Source organism: Quercus lobata, chromosome 3, assembly GCF_001633185.2.
Source record: "Quercus lobata isolate SW786 chromosome 3, ValleyOak3.0 Primary Assembly, whole genome shotgun sequence".
Classification (NCBI taxonomy): Eukaryota; Viridiplantae; Streptophyta; class Magnoliopsida; order Fagales; family Fagaceae; genus Quercus; species Quercus lobata.
Window position 1 is genome coordinate 24,906,142 of NC_044906.1, and position 19,050 is coordinate 24,925,191.

At 31.9% G+C, this 19,050-nt stretch overlaps 1 protein-coding gene and 1 long non-coding RNA gene across 18 annotated transcripts; both read right to left on the reverse strand.

Annotated features, from left to right (window-relative positions):
* Window positions 1-438: 438 nt before the first annotated feature.
* LOC115980090 lies at window positions 439-11,346 on the reverse strand. 17 transcript variants are annotated; one of them, XR_004089316.1, is made up of 11 exons: window positions 10,916-11,346; window positions 10,398-10,472; window positions 10,208-10,256; window positions 8,620-8,741; window positions 8,181-8,340; window positions 6,885-7,074; window positions 4,686-6,708; window positions 3,853-3,958; window positions 3,498-3,540; window positions 1,890-1,951; window positions 439-691 (listed from the first exon to the last, which is right to left on the reverse strand). It is a non-coding gene; the product is annotated as an uncharacterized LOC115980090 (long non-coding RNA). The 17 variants fall into 17 exon arrangements; XR_004089327.1 differs by lacking the exon at window positions 1,890-1,951; XR_004089320.1 differs by lacking the exons at window positions 439-691; window positions 1,890-1,951 and adding an exon at window positions 1,958-3,187.
* Window positions 11,347-14,765: 3,419 nt separating this feature from the next.
* LOC115980627 lies at window positions 14,766-17,526 on the reverse strand. Its single transcript, XM_031102856.1, has 2 exons — window positions 15,098-17,526; window positions 14,766-15,027 (listed from the first exon to the last, which is right to left on the reverse strand). Exons 1-2 carry the CDS (start codon window positions 17,524-17,526, stop codon window positions 14,766-14,768), a joined length of 2,691 nt encoding a protein of 896 aa, XP_030958716.1.
* Window positions 17,527-19,050: the final 1,524 nt, after the last annotated feature.

The window sequence follows — 19,050 nt, forward strand, 5'->3', positions numbered from 1 at the left end:
AAAACCTGCTTCTATTAATATTTATTTGTAATCATCTCTCTTTCTGTCAATCAATATGGTATTATTGCATTATATTCAATATATTTTTTATTACATCTTTGTGTTAATATTATTCCTTTTTATTTAATTAATTTTCTTTATCATTTTCACCGGTATACCATATTTATCACATATATGTGATGGACTTAATTTTTATATATCATATATTTTAATTGGGAGTGACTTCTGTCAATATTGATTAAAAAAAAAGGGACCATCACTATTATAAATAGGTGACTAGTTTCCACAATATTCGTGCAAATGTTTGGAAAGATTGAAAAACATTTGCAAGAAATTTGAGGACCACAAGTCCCTACAATATTTGTCACACCCTGAACTCAACTATAAAGATAGACACGTGACAACCGCTGCACGCTTATAAAGTAAACACCTTATAAGTGTGCAAGACCTTCTTAGCAACTAAATTTATCTTCAAAAATTAAATCAATTAAGTCCAAAATACCTCAACAATTTCTTCATGAATAGATCTCCAATAATTTACTAGGAGCAAAATCCAAACCTTATGTACATAATGCCAGTTGGCCAATAAATATAAAACTATTTAAAGACCATTCAATTCCAAAATCACTAAGCTTCTTTTCTTGCTCACAACAGAACATCAAAGCTCCCAAAACTTGTTATTCTTCATAATCTGAAATTGCAAGAGAAAAAGGGGTGAGATGACAACTTAATAAGTAACCAAAATCCTAATAAGTTCTATTAAGCAATAGATCTATAAAGTATAAGAGTAATATGTGTTTTCAAAGTTATACTATACTATGTGATTTCAAAATACTGCGGAAGTTTTGTAGTCTTAAAATAATAAGTTGCACATAGATCACGTACTTTAATCTTACAAATATGCCATAGATGGTTTAGAAAAGAGTCAATTTTCCATGTATCAAAAGCTATAACTTACAATAGGTTCCAAAAACACATAAGCAGTTTTAGTGACTCAAAATAGTTCTAATACTCAAACATTACCAAAATCACATATGTAGTTTTAAGGACTCAAAATAGTTCAAATATTTAAATGTAATTCATATTCTTAACAATCTTATAACTATGGTCACACTATACCCCCATGATTGGGCTTAGCAATAGAAATGTAAAGTAATAAGATGTAATACGAGTCTTCAAAAGTTATGATATACTATGGGTTTCCAAAAATAACTAAAGAAGTTTCATAGTCTTAAAATAATAAGTTGCAAATAGATTACATATTTTAATCTTACAAATATATCATAGATGGTTTAGAAAGTAGTCAATTTTCCATATATCAAACCTATAACTTACAATAGGTTCCAAAAATACATAAGCAGTTTTAATGACTCAAAATAATTCAAATATTCAAATATAAATTCATATTCTTAACAATCTTATGACTATGGTCACACTATATCCTCATGACTAGGCATTAGAATACCAATGAATAACCCACATTGGTTGGGTATTAGAGTACCAATGAATAACCCCCATTAGTTTGGGTATCAGAATACCAATAAATAACCCCCATGGGCTGGGTATCAAAGTACCAATGAATAACCCCCATTGATTTGGGTATCAGAGTACCAATGAATAACCCCTATTGGCTTGGTATCAGAATCAATTCATAGTCAGATTGTCCATAATCATATATATGAAATCGTAGTTTCTAACAAAAATATATCTTATTCAAGCATGTATATAAAAATCATATACTCAATATTAAAATATATTTGTAATAATCGTTTACTTGAAATCAGTAATGCAATAGAAATAAAAATTCTCACAACTATAAACAATTTTTCAGTAAATAAAAATACATTAATATAAGCAAAATAAAACTCAATTAGGATAAGGTTACTTACCTCAGCTAACTTGCCACAAAGAATTTTACCCTAACACTTTCTCTAAAATCCTTAGATATCACCTAAACAAATTTTCAAGCACCATACTCAATAATCAAAATAATTCAAGAAAAACTTATAACAATACCCGTCTAGAAGAGAGGCTAGAAAAAGAACACTAATAATTTCTTCATTATTAACTCACACAAAAATCCACATATTCAATATATATATATATATATATATATATATCCTTTACTTTCTACCACCTACCACCCTTAGTTCACTTTGAGATAAGAACAAGAGTAGATACATGACAATATCATCTAAATCAAATCACCTAGACTTTACGGATAATTTTTTATTTTCTTTTTCTTTTTCCTACCTCCTGCCACCATTATCATCTTTTGAGATGATTACTCCAAGTACAGTTAGGCACATGTGCCTTACGGAACAGCTATTATTTCTTTCTTTCTTTCTTTTTTCTTTTTTTCATCAAGTCCCCTACTTCGACACTATTACTGAAAGAAAGTCTTTGCAAAACACCTAACCCTTTAAGAAAAATATGCGGCTTCTCTCTACGCTTAATGCACAAAGCACTACAAAAAAAACGTGCTATTGCGGCGGGTCAGAACCACTGCTAAAGCCCAAAAAAAGTGCTGAACTAAAGGTACATTTGACCTATAGCAACGGGTGCTATTGTGGCGGACCGTCCTGTCAGTGTTGTAGTGCCGCTATAAGTCGATTGTGACGGTCGCGAAAAGCGCCGCTATAGATGTACCTTTTAGCTGTGAGTGAAGGTTTATTGCAACGAGCAAAAAACTGCCACCATACGTGTTTAGAATTCGTGGCATTGACTTTTAGCAGCGGGGTCATGCTCGCCGCTATTGGTGTCTACCTTTAGCGGCGGGCAAACAACACCGCTATAGGCAATTAATCAAAAAAAAACTAATTGCACTTGTAGTGGCAGGCGATAAGCGCCGCTATAGAGAATCATTTAAAACATAAAATGTACACCTTTAGCGGCGGTTTTTGCCCGCCGCTATAGGCCTTTTCTTTTTTTCCTTTTCTAGTGGGTTTTAAAACCACATTTCTATTACAAATAATCCTATAATAATTTTAGCCCCACTAAGACAATACCACAAATTTAACTAGATAACACCACAATTGTCTCAAAACTAACATTATATTAACATAAAAATATATTATTAAATACATAACATTGTCTATAACTATCATCATAAAATTAACAAAAAAAAGGATGTAGTCATTTGTACACAAAAGGAGTGCCATCACACATTGCGTGATACAAGGAGTGCCTTCAATCCACAAGGTAGGCGAATTCAATAGCAGATTCAATAAAATCATAATTTAAAAAAAGATCCTCATTTTATTCCTTAAGCATTCTCATGGACATCCACACAACCAAGAGTAATATTTTGATAAATATCATTAAGCAACCAACAGATATTTAAGTGTTTGCCAATGATACATGGTACTCAATGATTGTTATAAAAACCACATTAACAACTATGTTGAACTTAGGATACTTCATCAACACGGCACAACAATTCTTGCAGCAAATTAATATTCACATTAAATTGAAGAAACTAGTGATTCTAAACTCACATTTTGCATATAGGCAGTCCATCATTCCCTTCTCCAAGTCCAGCTACACAACAATGAAAGAAATTACATAATTTAGGATTATAATGCAAAGTTACCAAGTCAAAATATATAAAGTTATTATTTTTATCCATGCTTCCAGAATATATCCTTCAATGCATTAATGGGAAGAGAACAAGCTCTAGAATTGAATAAGGATTTCTATCTCATTCTTAGATTTTTTTTTTTTTTTTTCCTTCTCAATTGGTAATTACACACATTCAGTAAGTCATGAACAATAAAAATTTCTCTAAAACTATATATTTTTTTGAACCAAACCCATTTAAAATAAAATGGAATAAAACTACTAATCACTCACTTTATTCTGGATAGAGAAATTGATGAAGTTGGTATCTACCAAAACCCGATATGGCAGTCCCATCGAGGTGTTGTAATTGAAGAAAAGTGCCGATGAAACCTTCGGCCTATATCAAACAAAACTAAACACGTTACGACACAATATAAACCCTTACAAATCCCAAAGCTCCTATACCCAAAATTTAACACCAAAAATCTATATATATATATATATATATTTTTTTTATATATAAATAAATAAAAAATCTATATATATATATATAGGCTTTTATAAATACTTAAAAAATTCAAAGGAAAACTAGATAAATAACAATAGCAAAACATAGTTGCAGAAGCACCCTAAGTATGTCTTACAACCATAGTACCCTACCTATTTCCTTTTTGAAACAAACACCAAAAACAATCAAACAAACAAAAAAAGCATTTTACCATATGGTTAACAAGAACTATAAATGAGTAATCGTTGCCTTGAATCATTGGGATATAACTCAGAGTAGAATGTCACCCAGCCATCAAATCTAGATTTTCTAATATAACCACAGCACATGCTCCCCACCCCCCCCCCCCCCCCCAAATATCCAATATATATATATATATATATAATGCATAAGAATCATGCACCTTCAAATGACAATCAATAGCAACTACAAGTACATATTTTAATCTAATAAACTAAGAATTATTCCAAACACTTCTAGAACATTTTCATCTATTAAAATCCTAGGAGAACTGCTTCCATGTTTTTTTTTTTTATTTTTTTTTTATTTTTTTATGGGTGAGGAAATGAGTATTCAAATTAATCATAACCAAACATAAACCTATGCTTTAACTTACCAATAAATTATCAGTTCCTTCATTATGCCCAAAAATCTCCCTAATTAATAGTTCTCGTTCAGTGGGGCCACCATACTCCAAACATTTCTTAATAACGTTTGATGCAAATTTATGTTGGCTCAGTTGTACAATATGTCCTGACAACTTGCTTATAATCTGGCTTCTTTCATGAGGCTTTCCCCTCTCTAGTACATGCTGATGTAAATCAATAAAACCATTGCATAACCATCCAACAAATGACACAGGTAATATACAAGATAAGGGGTAAAAGAATTTCAGGCACACAATTTAAAGAGTAAAGTACATCCCAGAAAGTCAAATGGCAAGAAGCATTTTTCATTACATACGCCTATAACATAAGGAATACCTGAACCAATACAAGCATCTCAACAATTGCACTAAAAAGGGTCCTTGCATAAGTAAAACAGCTACAGGAATATCCACTTAACTATTCCAATTCAAATTGCCAATATATTTAATTTTCCAAATTTGTAGGAATCAACTATTTTCTACTTCACGAATATAATATTTTTGGCATCAATATCAAGCATTAATCCTTTTTTGTAATTTTAAATTTCCTTGTTAGCCTCAATCAGCGAAGATGCTCTCTTTATTAAGATGCTCTCTTTATTAAGATGTGAGAACAAATGTGCTGCTTGATCATCATGCATGCATGTAAACATTCATATATCCATCCATGAATTAACTAATAAAAATATAATTGTATTTCTGTTTATAATGAAAAACATTATAGGGGCACCACGTCTGAAGTTTATTTGATTCTTTGAAAGTGTGACCATGACTAGAAATCTAACATACCTTCTTCGTCTTTGCATACGTAAGAGAGAGAGAAAGAAGTGATAGAGAGACAAAGGGAGAGAGCTTATCGCAAGTTAAAAGTTCACTACTTGCACATCTAAGCCCCAAAATGAAAATTTCTGAACCTGTCAACATGTCATTAGTGGGACTCTTAACATGCACTCAAAGTTACAAAACAAAAATAGAACTCTTCACTATAAAGAGGCAACAGGTTAAAGTTACCAATCAAAATGGATTTCAAAATTTGAAATTCCAATCACAAGGCTTAGGACAAAAGTGAGATGAATGCTACCATGGATTCCACTATAAGTGGCTAGGCTTCATTAATTGTACTTATACTATTGGGGTAATCAATTCAACAGATATGTATAACCTATGTCGAAGCTAATAATATGAGGTCCTTAGCTTCCCATCCAATCCAATTGTTCGATCGAAGCCTTCAAAACTTTTTGAACACTTGGTCAAGTGTAGTAGACACTAGACACACACACATAATTCATAAAAAGTAGTGGCAGTAAGGGCTTTTATAGTAATTCACAAAACTTGAATAGATTTTCTCTCTCTCTCTCTCTCTCTCCTTGGAAATCATTGTAAAGTGACTCTCAAAAAGATTATGACTATTGAGTAAAAAAGTAAGCAACAATGGCTTTCGACTTTATGTTTGCAAATGTCAAAAAGATGCAATTTCCCAAAAGGAAGTTCTTTAAGAGACAGCATTCAAAGTTTCATACAATCCCATACAATCCCTTTTCAACAACCATGAAACGTGACAATAAAGGATTTACCATTACCCATCCCATATCAAGTAATAAATACTTGAGATATTGATTTTATTCACTCAAGAGTCAAGACAATGTATATGTTAAAAATAGCATAAAAATTAAAGAAAAATTTACACATTCACTTCAGTAAAATTTTGATACATGAACCATATTGTTTTGAAAATCAAAATGCACAAGATTGAAAATAATGATAAAGTCATTGAAGACCACAGCTAGCACAGTAGTTTTGAGAGACAGACAGAGATGTGTAGGTTATGTCAAAGACCCAAAGGTAGAAGATAAGTGTGTGTGAGAAAGAGAAGTGGTCATACGTGTTCCCTATGGCCCTAAAAGACCTAGGACCTACCTCATTCGCCAATCTTTTCTAATCAACAATTTTGTCTTTGTATTTATCTGAGAGATTCTCTTTCACACCTGTGCCCCTGTGAGACAAGCAAGATTAAAGGGAAAGTAACTAATAAGAAAGAAGGTACAATAACAAACACTAAATCCAGAACTGATTTCACAAACTGAATGTGATAATTGATGTTCACATACAGTGTTAAGAAATAAAATTAAAAAAATGATTTTAAAAAAAAAAAAGAGAAAAAGCACATACAGTGTTAAGAAAAGCAAGGAAGGTGTTGAGTTCAGGCGAAGTGGAGAGGACGCAGTGGAGGGAGCGCATGGCGACAAAACCCAAATCAAAAGGCTCAGAAGACAAAGGGACCATACGGAGCGTGTACTCCACGACGCATAGAGCGTGTACTTGATCTGTTTCTGATCCACAAATAGGAAGAGTAAATCGCCTGCTGCACATAGGACTCAATTACTTTCCTATTCCTTCTATCTTCAGAGGCTAATGGTGAAGAAAATCACCTCACAGACATAAGTGGTGCATTAAAATCCAATTTTCTTCCCCCATCCTAAATAACAACCAAGTGAATTCTGTGCTGTACAGTCCCTCTTACTTATAGGTCACCAATTGTCAAAAACTAGAAGGTTGCCTGCGCGTTGCGCAGATAATGCTATAAGCTTTTATGTAAAATGGTTTTTGAAATTTTTGTACATATATTATAGCATAAATGGTGGATATTTTCATTGCTAAAATCACCTACAATTATAGTAGAAACTTCGGAGAATGTAGGCATATTTTGTTGCAAACCATCAATTGATTGTAAACCAATTAATTGCAAGCATACATTATGCATATCAAACTCCTTCAACCTATCCCTTGTCATATGAAATGTCTAACTAAGGCATTGATCTTATGAAGCATCTTCAATAATATTTTAACTATAGCAGTGCTAAGGTTGCATTCATGTCTAGGCGAAGCAACAAACACACTTTGATATTGTCAAGGCTCTTGCGGACAGTTGTACATGATACTTGACCAATAAATAAATAAATAAAGCAAGTAGTTTCAATGATGGTTGAGGTAGACATGATTCAACATATTTAACAATTTTTTAACAAAGGTGTACCCGTATAATATATTTAACAATTTTTTAATAGTTGAGTTTATATAGATTCTAGGCTAACCTTCAAATAATGGAGACACCACATAATTTTTTCTGCCCACTTAGTTCTTAATTTGTACCTTTACTATTCTATTGTTTCTTTTTTTGTGCTTATTTTTAACAATTGAGTTTCTATCATTTAGTAGGACATAGAATATGTGTAGATTATGGTGATTATTTTAAAACTTTGCAACCAAATAATACTTAACCCCTCAATAGGTAAAAGAAAATTATTCACCTAAAAATAATAACAACTTTCTTACCCGTAGCTAATTTAATTTGTTTCACTCATGTCAATTATATAGGCTGCTACATCATACAACCAAATAAAATTATAAATTTTCTGTCAAGCATTTTATCAAACACTATGGATTCAAAATAAAATATATAATTACTCTTGGGCTCTTTGCACTTCAAATCCCACAAAAGTTTTGCCTCCATTGGCGCTTTGAATGTGACCCAATCCATACAGATACATGAGTTTGTGCTCCGATTACATGTGGCATAAAGGAGCTTGATTTATTGATTAAGCTTCTTCCTCATTGATCTTTCTACCTGCCCAACAAAACCAGATTATTTACTCAACCTGTCTTTGCCTTAGGGTCTAAATAGTACCCAATTCAACTAATTGTCTTAATCACATCCTCATGTAACATATTTAAATCATTCACCAAAACCCAAATCATAAATTACAAAAACGGTGTGGCTCAGTAAAAATCTCAAGCAGTAAACAGTTCAAATGAAAAGAAACAAACCACCATCTAGTTTGATTATCAAAAACCCATTACCAAACAACAACAAAGAATGAACAAATTGACTATTAGTATTTTGTACCTCTTAGATACTGAAGAAGGATTTGATAAATTAGGGGCCGGTGGCTTTTTCTCCTTGGGTTTAGTGACTTTAGTCCCCGACCAAAATAGGTAAAGTTGAAGCTTCAATCTCCCTGAGTCTGTCTTCCCTCAAACATTGCAAACCACAAACTTAGTATCCCAAATAAAATTTTGAAAAAAAAAAATGAAAGAAAGAAAAAAAGAGACAGAGTTGGCAATATTTATTTATTTACTGACACTAAGAAAGGAGCTTTTGTCCATGAACTCATAGAGGAATCATTGATCCATCAATATATAATCTTCAAAAGAAACAGGTACATAGTGTGCATTTAATTGAAAGGGGAAGTGAAGGAGTTTTTGTTTTTGTTTTTGCTAGAAGAAGTGAAGAGTTAAGAGACAGAGAAAGAAATGAAGAGTTAAGAAAGAGAATGAATGAAATTTAAAAAATTTAAGATGGGTTTGATCTCAACGGAAATTACTTGGAAGTATAATATTATTATAAAGGTGTAATAGTGCAAAGCTTGGTCTCACTTTGTCAGGTGCTTATCCATAGTGTGCATTTGAATTTGAACCGGGAAATAAAGTTTTTTTTTTGGTTGTCCGGAATCAGTGAAGAGTCTTTGTTTTTTGTAATGGAAAGAAGTGAAGAGTTAGGAGAGAGGAAGAACTGAATTGATTTTTGATGAACCAATAAGTGCTAAACATAAAAGCTTCATTGTTTTAATTTTTAAGGTTGGAAAAAATCGTTTCATAATAAAGAGGATTGCAAAGAACTCATATAGAACGCCACATAGCAGAACCTCATGCACTCTCGCATGAGGTCTCTGCTTATATATATATATATATATATATATTGATTCATAGACAGTGGCAAGATAATGCAGCCAAAATCATCATAAATCCCTCCAAATGCCAATTTTCCATAAATCCTAAAAATAAGCAAAAAAGGAAGAAAAAAAAAATTAACCCATATAGCAAATCACTAATGATAACAAAAATGGAGCACCAAAGGCACTTATCATTCTCAGCTGTGAGTATGTGACTAGGAATTTAAAGCAGAAAAAATAATTAAAAAACAAACGATGCATAAAATTATCTCGGTTTAATGGTAGCCAAAGTGAAAGATTAAGTTTTGAATACTAATTTTCTCATCATTTGATATCTCAGTGAAGAAATAGAAAAGAAAAAAAAAAAAAAAAAACTCCTAATTTAACTACTAAGCCAATCGGAAACTAAAGCAAACTAATGGAAATACAGATTTTAAAATATCATTTTATTTATTTATTTATTTATTAAGTTGATCTCAGCAATTAAAAAACTAATTCTGCAAACGAAACAATAAATCAGACAACAAAGTCTTGTCAGATAAGCTCAATTTCTAATTTTTAAGATAGTAGATGTTGACAGTTAACTCTAAACAACCAAACAAAAGAAGCATTGATTAGATAACTAACAAGAACTGCCATTTCTTATTGTAAAACCACCTCAAAAAAATAAGAAGAAAAAACACTACTCAAAAACAACTATAAACACTTGAATTTCTTGATATAATCTTGCCAGCACAAAACCTTAAAATGAGATTTATTTACCTGATGGAAGATTCACTGGAATTGAGTGAAACTTAACAACAGTTTCATACTGAAAAGAAAAATGGGGAACAATTACAATACAATAAAGTTCTAAAAAAAATTCAGAATTTACCATCTAAAGAGAAAATAAACAGAGAATTACTCAGACACAATCAAAAAAATAGATTACCAAAGAAAATAGTAAACATACAGTGAGTGAAAGATGGTTGATCTTTGTAATGATGGCATGTTGTTTTAGGGGAATGAGTGATAACAAAGAAAGAGACTGCAGAGAGAGAGAGAAATATGAGTGTGCTTGCTTTTTACTTTCTTCGTATATGGGTGGCTCTATGCGCTTGGACAGAGACAGTACAGTAACTGAGTACTTTATAAATTTTATAAAAAAAATTATGAAAATTCTATACTGATTTGAATTCCAAAGAAGTTAGAACTTAGAAGATAGTTCATATTACTAAGAAATTAATAATAATGATATTTTGAGCTCAAAATTTTAAATTTATAGGAAAATTTTATTAAAATTAGAGAAAAATCAAAATCTAATCTGAATTACAGAGACAAAGTTAGAAGTTCATAGCTCTTTGACTTTACTAAGCAAATAGTACAATAACCATAATTGAGCTTATATTAAAATTAGAGAAAATTTTAAATTCTAATCTGAATTACAGAGACAAAGTTAGAAGTATCTGAATACTGAGATGGCGAACTCACCGGCGCCACTCTCTCAGAGCAAAGCCCTCCTCTGACTGCATCTCCGACGGCGGAGGCAAGATCGGGCCGTCCGATCCGCCAAAACCTCCATCAAAGTTCTTTCCGTTCTGCTCTGGCGAGAAATCAGAGAATCCTCTGCTATAGATCGGCAGCAGAGATGGAGTCTCTAGCACCGTTTGTGTAGAGAACGCGTTCTCTACGTCGCCGGCGACGAAAGACTTACATTAGAGCAAAAAAGAAACAACTCACAGTTAACAAAAAAAAAAAAAAAAAGGCAAAAATTAACAAATTCCACACTATAAACACTCTCATATTTTTGTTAATCTTCGTTTTTTTTAAAGCGTGATGAAGAGGGCCAAGTATAGAAGAGGGAGGCATGGAAGATGGAACTCAGAGAAAAGAAAAGAAAAGAATGAGGGTGAGGGTGAGGGCGTGAGGCAGCTGAAGTGAAATGTAGAGAGTAGGTTTTTTTTTTTTTTTTTTTTTTTTAATGGTTTAAGTTGATGTATAAAACGACGTAGTTTTGTAGGAGAGAAAAAAAATAAAATATTAAAATGTTTTTGGCAAGGTTCGAACCTAGGCCAAGTACAGTAACACGCGAGTCTTACCACTAGACTAGTGGTACACATCAAAAGAGGTTGTTGTACAAATTTATATTTAATTTATATCAGTGTGTTTGATAGAAAATTAAAAAATGTAAAAACCCAATTCTGAAGGTTCTAACCTAGAGTCCAAATCTTCTATCCCACTTTTCCTACTCCACTCCATACTTTACCAATAAAAACTTACCATATGTTTACCTAACTAATTAATTATTACTATTAATTAATAATGGTAGTATTTAATTAGTTACGTGAACATGTGGTAAGTTTTTATCGGTGGAATATATAATGGAACAGGAAAAGTGAGACAGAAGATTTGGACTTTCTAACCTGGGGCATGAAGTTGAAACACATACGTGCTTAACGCTAAGCCAACATACATTTTATAATTGTACTTTGCCTATAATAATATATATAGTACTTATAATAATAATAATAATAATAATAATAATAGGCGTTTTTGATCTTTATTTTAGTCATCGAGGGTATTTTGGTATTTTTTCAAGCATGGGGTATTTTGGTCATTTTTAGGTTTTGGGAGTGTTTCGGTTGTTATAATTTACTAATTAATAACAATATAATTAATACTTCCAATTATGTAAATATATTTTAATACTACAGATTAATTGAGTATAATTTAATAATTAATAAGAGTAAATATTGATAGTTCATTGGATGTCAGTAGGTTGATAAGTCTCGAATGCTGATGATCTTTGGGCTGTATCCTGTAAATAAGAACACTGAATTAGAGGAGACCAGCAGAGATCGGCCAAAAGTCCTCTGATGGTGAAGTTAGTGAACTTGGAATTCTCTGTAAAAAGGGAGTATTTTCTTGAAATAAAAAATGTCTGAATCCCTTACCTCTCATCGAAGAATCCTTATATAGTTAGAAAACTAATACCCTAATGAGATCATCATACACCTAAAATACTCAAAATGACACAAATACCCCTAGAATTATAAAATGACCAAAATATCTCTAGAATGTCCATAACTAGAGAACTATTTTTAAAATTTTCAAAATGAACAATATACCCCTAGACCTCCAAATTTACAAAATACATTAGGAATGATTACAATGAACAAAAAAAAATCCCTAAAATCCCTAAATGATAAAAATACCCCCTAAACCATTGTACTACTGTTATCTACTGGTTTAAATTGTGAAGATGTTTATCCTCAGCAATCTTAGTGTGGTGTCAAACACCTATTGAGAAGACCATAATTTCCTAACTCATTTTAGTGACATGTAATATATATATATATATATATATATATTACTAATAGAATAAATATGTTTATTTTGTTATATTATTTATTTTAAGCATAATGAAATTTTAATATCATTTTTCTAAGATTTATACTAGAAACAATTGAATTTTTTTATATGTGAGATCTCGAAACAATTGGTTTGAAATATGGTATTCTTGCTCAAATTAAGTTGGTTTTGCAACAACTGAAACAATGTCCAACAAAAAGGAAAAAAATAAATGTAGTTACACACAATCAAGAATGTAAAAAATAATAATTAAATGATATTTGCATTTTCTTTAGTAGGCATGAAACATGCTTGTCTATATTAGCTACTATATCATGCAATTTTCAATTTTGAAAACACACACACACACACACACACACTTATATATAGTATAATCAAATCACTACAATATTCTTACTGTCTTTCTATTTTGTATATAAAATAAGTAAATATTACAATTTTTTTACTCGAAAAATTATTGAAATAATTTTTTTTATACATCGATTGTTGGGGTGGGGGATTTGAACCTTGGACATCTTTGTTAGAAATGTGGCAACCAGTTAAGTTACAAGATTCTTAGCTAAATTATTGAAATATTGGAAAAAACTAATAATAAGTTTCCTTGCCCATCGTGTGGGAACTCAGCTAGCACTAAAGAAATGAGAAGAGCATAAATTCCAAGCTATTGGACCAGGTATGATGCTATTTATGCATTAGTCTAATAAAAATTTTGAAAATAAAATGGCTCATACACCTTGGCAAAAAGGTTAGTCCTAGTAGCTGAGAAAATATTGTTTTAAATCCACAATTTAAAACATAAACTAACAAAGTGAATATTGCAAGCAATATTATTGTTTCAAATCCAAAATAGTCACTAGACACATTACAATAAAAACAATATAGACTGGTACTCAAGCAATGATAAACTAATTAGGCAAGCTACAATGAAACAATATTCTCCCTTGAAAGCATAAATCACCAAGAATCACTAAAACAATAAAACACATTCCCTCTTGTGACTAGTAATCTTCTTCAGACTCAGAATCATCCATAAAATTCTCTTCATCAAGTGGAAGGGGTGTATCGACTATGGTTCCATCCACATCATTTCGAGCCCAATTTAGGTCGTCATTCGCATTATTAGGTGGATTTTCAATCACTGTATCATATGGCTCATTATCACAATAAATGTCTACATCATTATCACTCAAATCACCATTACCAACGTCGAACACATCCCTTGGTTTTGTTTTGACAACAACAAGCCAATCCTTGTCTCTTTCATCTTCAACATAATATACTTGTGAAGCTTGAGATGCCAAAATAAATGGGTCATCTGTCATTCTCTTCCCAACATGTACTAAATGTGAAAAATTGACAAGGGGGAACCCAAATTCATCTATCTTATATCCCCTACCTGTATCAACGTCAACCCAATCACATTTGAATAATATGTATCTCAAATTATCATAATAATTCAATTCAATTATGTCAGACAGAACACCATAGTAGGTAATGCCTCCTTCTGTTGCTACACTGACTCCACCGTTTTGAGTTTTCTTATTTTCCTCATAATCTTTAGTTCGGAATTTAGTACCGTTGACAACATATCGTTTCATCCGTCTAGCTTCAGTATTGGGTCCTTCAGCAAGCCATCTAACTTTATTAGTAAGTTTCACCTTCTCAGTATTACTCATGGCCACAACCTAAAATTATATATGATATATCAATATGAGCTAAGTAACCCTTATACTACATCTATTGTATGCTAAAAATTATTAGTAATGAATTACTTACATAATTTCGAAACCAGTCACAAAACTCTTCTGTATGGATCTTATTAATAACTCCTTCTGGTACGCGACGTGGACGTATTCTGCTCTTTATTCGTTCCTTGTGTAACCTATATAAACAAATGTAGCATGTGTTATTATTAAGAGTTATCATTTGATTAACATGCTTAAATATGAATCATATTTATCAATATTACTTACTCGCGAAATGGAATAATTTCATTGCTATTGAATAGAACATAACGATGTGCTTGTACCCATTCAGTTGAATCAAGTTGAATATTCGACATTGCTCCTGTAGCATCATCAACATTTCGAATGGGTCTATTGAATACTGTCTCAACGGATTCCAAATATCGCGAGCAGAATATTAAGCACTCTTCTGCAATGTATCCTTCAGCAATAGAGGCCTCTGGATGAGCTCTATTACGCACATAAGACTTAAGTCTTAAGAGATACCTATTTAGAAACAAAAGATCAATAGTGGAATAATGGATTTCATTGAAAAATTTAAATAATTATGACTTACCTCTCAATGGGATACATCCACCGGTAATGGACTGGTCCAACAATTTTTGCTTCAGTGGCCAAATGGATGACTAAATGAACCATGATAGTAAAGAAAGAAGGAGGGAATATTTTTTCCAATTCACATAATGTCATTGCAATTCGAGACTCAAGTTTCTCAAGATCTTCTACTTGTAGGACTTTGGAACATACTTCTCTGAAGTAACAAGATAAATCTATTAAAGCCATACTGACTTTCTTTGGTAAAGCTCCTCTTATTGCTATTGGAAGAAGTTGTTGCATTATAATGTGACTATCATGACTCTTCAAACCAGAAATTTTGCGTTGTTTAAGTTGGATACAACGTGAAATGTTTGAAGCATAGCCATCTGGAACTCTTATTTTCTTCAAAACTCTCAAGAAACTATCCTTTTCTTTTGGAACCATTGTAAAACAAGATCGTGGCATATATGTCTTATCATCTCCTCTTTTTTCTGGGTGAAGTGTATGTCTTATACCCATATCTTTTAGGTCAAGACGTGTCTTCAAGTTATCCTTAGTCTTGCGTGGCAATTCTAGCACTGTGCCAAGTACATTATCTGTAACATTTTTTTCTATATGCATCACATCAAGATTATGCCGCAACATGTGATTCTCCCAATAAGGCAATTCAAAAAATATACTTCTCTTCTTCCATCCTTTTGGTTCTTGGTCTACGTCTTCCTTTCTCTTTCTTTTTCTTTTTTGGACTTTGGTCTTTTTCTTCCCAAAAATACAATTAATGCCTTCAGTTTGCACCATGATGTCAATGCCAGATGGTATAACAGGAGTTTTTTCCATTTCATCAGTCCCATCAAAAAATTTTCTATCTTTACAGAAACTGTGATCTTCTTCCAAGAATCGTCGATGACCCATATAACAATATTTCCCTCCATATTTTAACCACTGAGATCGAGTATTTAAATTACAAGAAGGACATGCAAAGGCCCCTTTAGTGCTCCAACCAGATAAATCACCATATGCAGGAAAATCATTTATCGTCCACATCAAAGCTGCATGCATCTTGAAATTCTCATTAGAAGACACGTCGTAAGTTGATATTCCATCATCCCACAATTCCTTCAATTCTTCTATTAAAGGTTGTAAATACACATCTATATCATTTAAAGGTGAACTTGGCCCAGGTATAAGCAAGGATAACATGAAAGAAGATCTTTTCATGCACATCCAAGGAGGTAGATTGTATGGAATCAAAACAACCGGCCATGTACTATGACTAGTACTCATATTCCCAAAAGGATTAAATCCGTCAGCTGCTAATCTAAGTCTAACATTGCGAGGGTCAGATGAGAAATCTACATAATGATTGTCAAATGTTTTCCAAGCAAGAGAATCGGCGGGATGTCTCATTATTCCATCATTTGTGCGACCCTTAACATGCCATTTCATTGAAGAAGCTGTTTTAGGAGACATAAACAACCTTTGTAGTCTTGGCTTTAAAGGAAACCAACGCAAAACCTTAGCAGCTTTTTTCTTTCTTGTCTTGAGTGAAGCATTCGTCAAATTATCCTTATCTTTCCTACTATTCTCCTTACCTTTCCCATTATTCTCCTTATCATTTCCACTATTCTTCTTATCATTCTCATTTGTTGCCCACCTAGAAGTATGACAGACTTTACACTCTTCATCATTGGCATTCTCTTTCCAAAATAACATACAATCATTTATACATGCATCAATCTTCTCATAACCAAGTCCTAAATCCTTAATAATTTTCTTAGCCTCATATGTGTCTTTCAGTAACTTCGCATCCAAAGGAAGCATATCTTTCAAAATTTGGAGCAACATTGTAAAAGACTTATTGCTCCAGCCATTAAGACACTTTAACTGATATAAAAGCACAATGGCAGACAACTTGCTAAAATTCTTGCACCCTTCATACAAATGTTGATCAGCATCTTTAAATAAACTGTAAAACCTTTGTGCATCTTGATTAGGACCTTGCCTAGATTGTTGCTCATTTGGGACTTCTTCTGGTGGTTCTGAAGAATTATTATTATCTCCAGATTCATTCATTATGTGGCCACGCAACAAATCATGCATCATATTAGGTATATCACCATATTCAGTGGAAATGTCTTGTGAATTCAAGAATTCTTGTGCATTCAAGTTCTCTTGGACATGACTTGTACTAGTTTCACAAGAAGTTGTAGCAGTAGTCAAGGGTTCTCCATGGAAGAACCAACATTCATAACCATTACAAAATCCAAAAGATACCAAGTGATCTCGTACAGTGTTGACAGCAAGCATAGTTGAATTCACACAATTTTCACAAGGACATGAAATCATCCCATCCGAAGTCTTTACTTTGGATGCAAACTTCAAAAAGTGGTTAATCCCTTGTACATACTCTTTTGAATGCCTAGGTTTTTTCATCCAGCTCTTATCCATTGGTATCAACTACTCTACAAGAAAAATTAAATCAAGATGAAATTAAATTAATAAGGCCATAAACAAAAACATTAAATTACAAACTTGCTCCACTATCAGGCCTACCTCCTTTAAATGTAGGAACATGATAAATCCTTGCCCAAAAAATTACAAACTTGCACCATCAATTACTGTCTAAGTCTAGTTTAGTTTAATCTGGACTGTCAAATCATTTTTCATTGTTGACCTACCTAGGTGAATTGGAATATATTAAACTAGTCGCTAACCATGGAAAAACAATTAAAAGTGAGATCTGAAAGAAATTATTTGCAAAATTATGGTATTAGAATGTATTACAATTAATGTAATATAAGTACTCTCTAAAATAAATACTTAATAAACATTTTTTTTCTACATATTTTATAACACTAATAGTTATGTGTAAATTTTCTAACATATTGATAAGTAGAAGTATTGAATTTTTTTTTTTTTTTTTACTTTATAATTCAATAATTATAACGGATGGATATTTAAACATAAAAAGCAAACCAAAGCTGTCCTCGTGAAAAAATCAATTTTTTATAAGTATACATCAAAGCACCGTCCAAAAAAATTGGTTTGGTTTGATTTTTTTTTTTTTTTTTGGGTGGGGGAGAAAAATTGCATTCAGTTTTATTGGGTTTGAATTCTAAACAATGAAAAGGAACCATAAACAGTCACAGACACAAAATAAAATAAAATCTTTACGAAACAAATATAGAGAAAGACATTAGCTTTGTATACAAACGTTAAACCCAAGATCCACACACACAAAAAAATAAAAAATAAAAAAACACCAATAATAAACAAAATTGAAATAAACAACCAAGCAAGAATCTAAATCTGTAATCAAAATATGCCAAAACAATTTCAAAAACAAAAGCGTGAATGAGAGAATATTTACCTCCATGGAGAGATCAGAACACCCAAAGAGAAAGAGAGATTGAGAGTGCTTAGTATATATGCATATAGAGAGGCAACGTCCCAAAGAGAGGGATTTATTTTTCTATTTGGTTTTGGCTTTGACTTTGTGCAAGTCTGTGGTTCTAATCTTGGATTGTTGTTGATCGTGTACAGCAACAAGGTCACAAGCATGAACCGGCCTTCTCTAATATATAAATATGTGATGTTATAGGGCTTTAGTTAGTGGTAGAATTCTATTGCGTGAGAATTTATATATATATATATATATAGATATATTTATTTATTTATATATATTTATATATTTATTTATACATATATTTATATATAAATATAAATATAAATATATATATATATATATATATATATTATATTGGCAACGTCCCGAAGAGCTTGATTGCACCATATTAAATCCTAGTCCCATTAATATTAGGATTGGGTTGCCAAATCCAATTAGTACTTGGATTGTTGTTGTTTGTGTATAGCAAGGTCACAAGCATGAACCGACCTTCTCTAGTATATAAATATGTGATATTATATAGCTTTAGTTAAGTGTGAATACACTAGGGTGCTCTCTCCTTATTT

What these genes read in the sequence shown, in the direction of transcription:
- LOC115980627 (XM_031102856.1), bottom strand. Translation starts at nt 17,526, where the DNA reads ATGGATAAGAGCTGGATGAAAAAACCTAGGCATTCAAAAGAGTATGTA. An exon ending in TGGATGTATCCCATTGAGAG is followed by an intron (nt 15,028 to 15,097) that starts GTAAGTCATAAT and finishes GTTTCTAAATAG; the next exon opens with GTATCTCTTAAGACTTAAGT.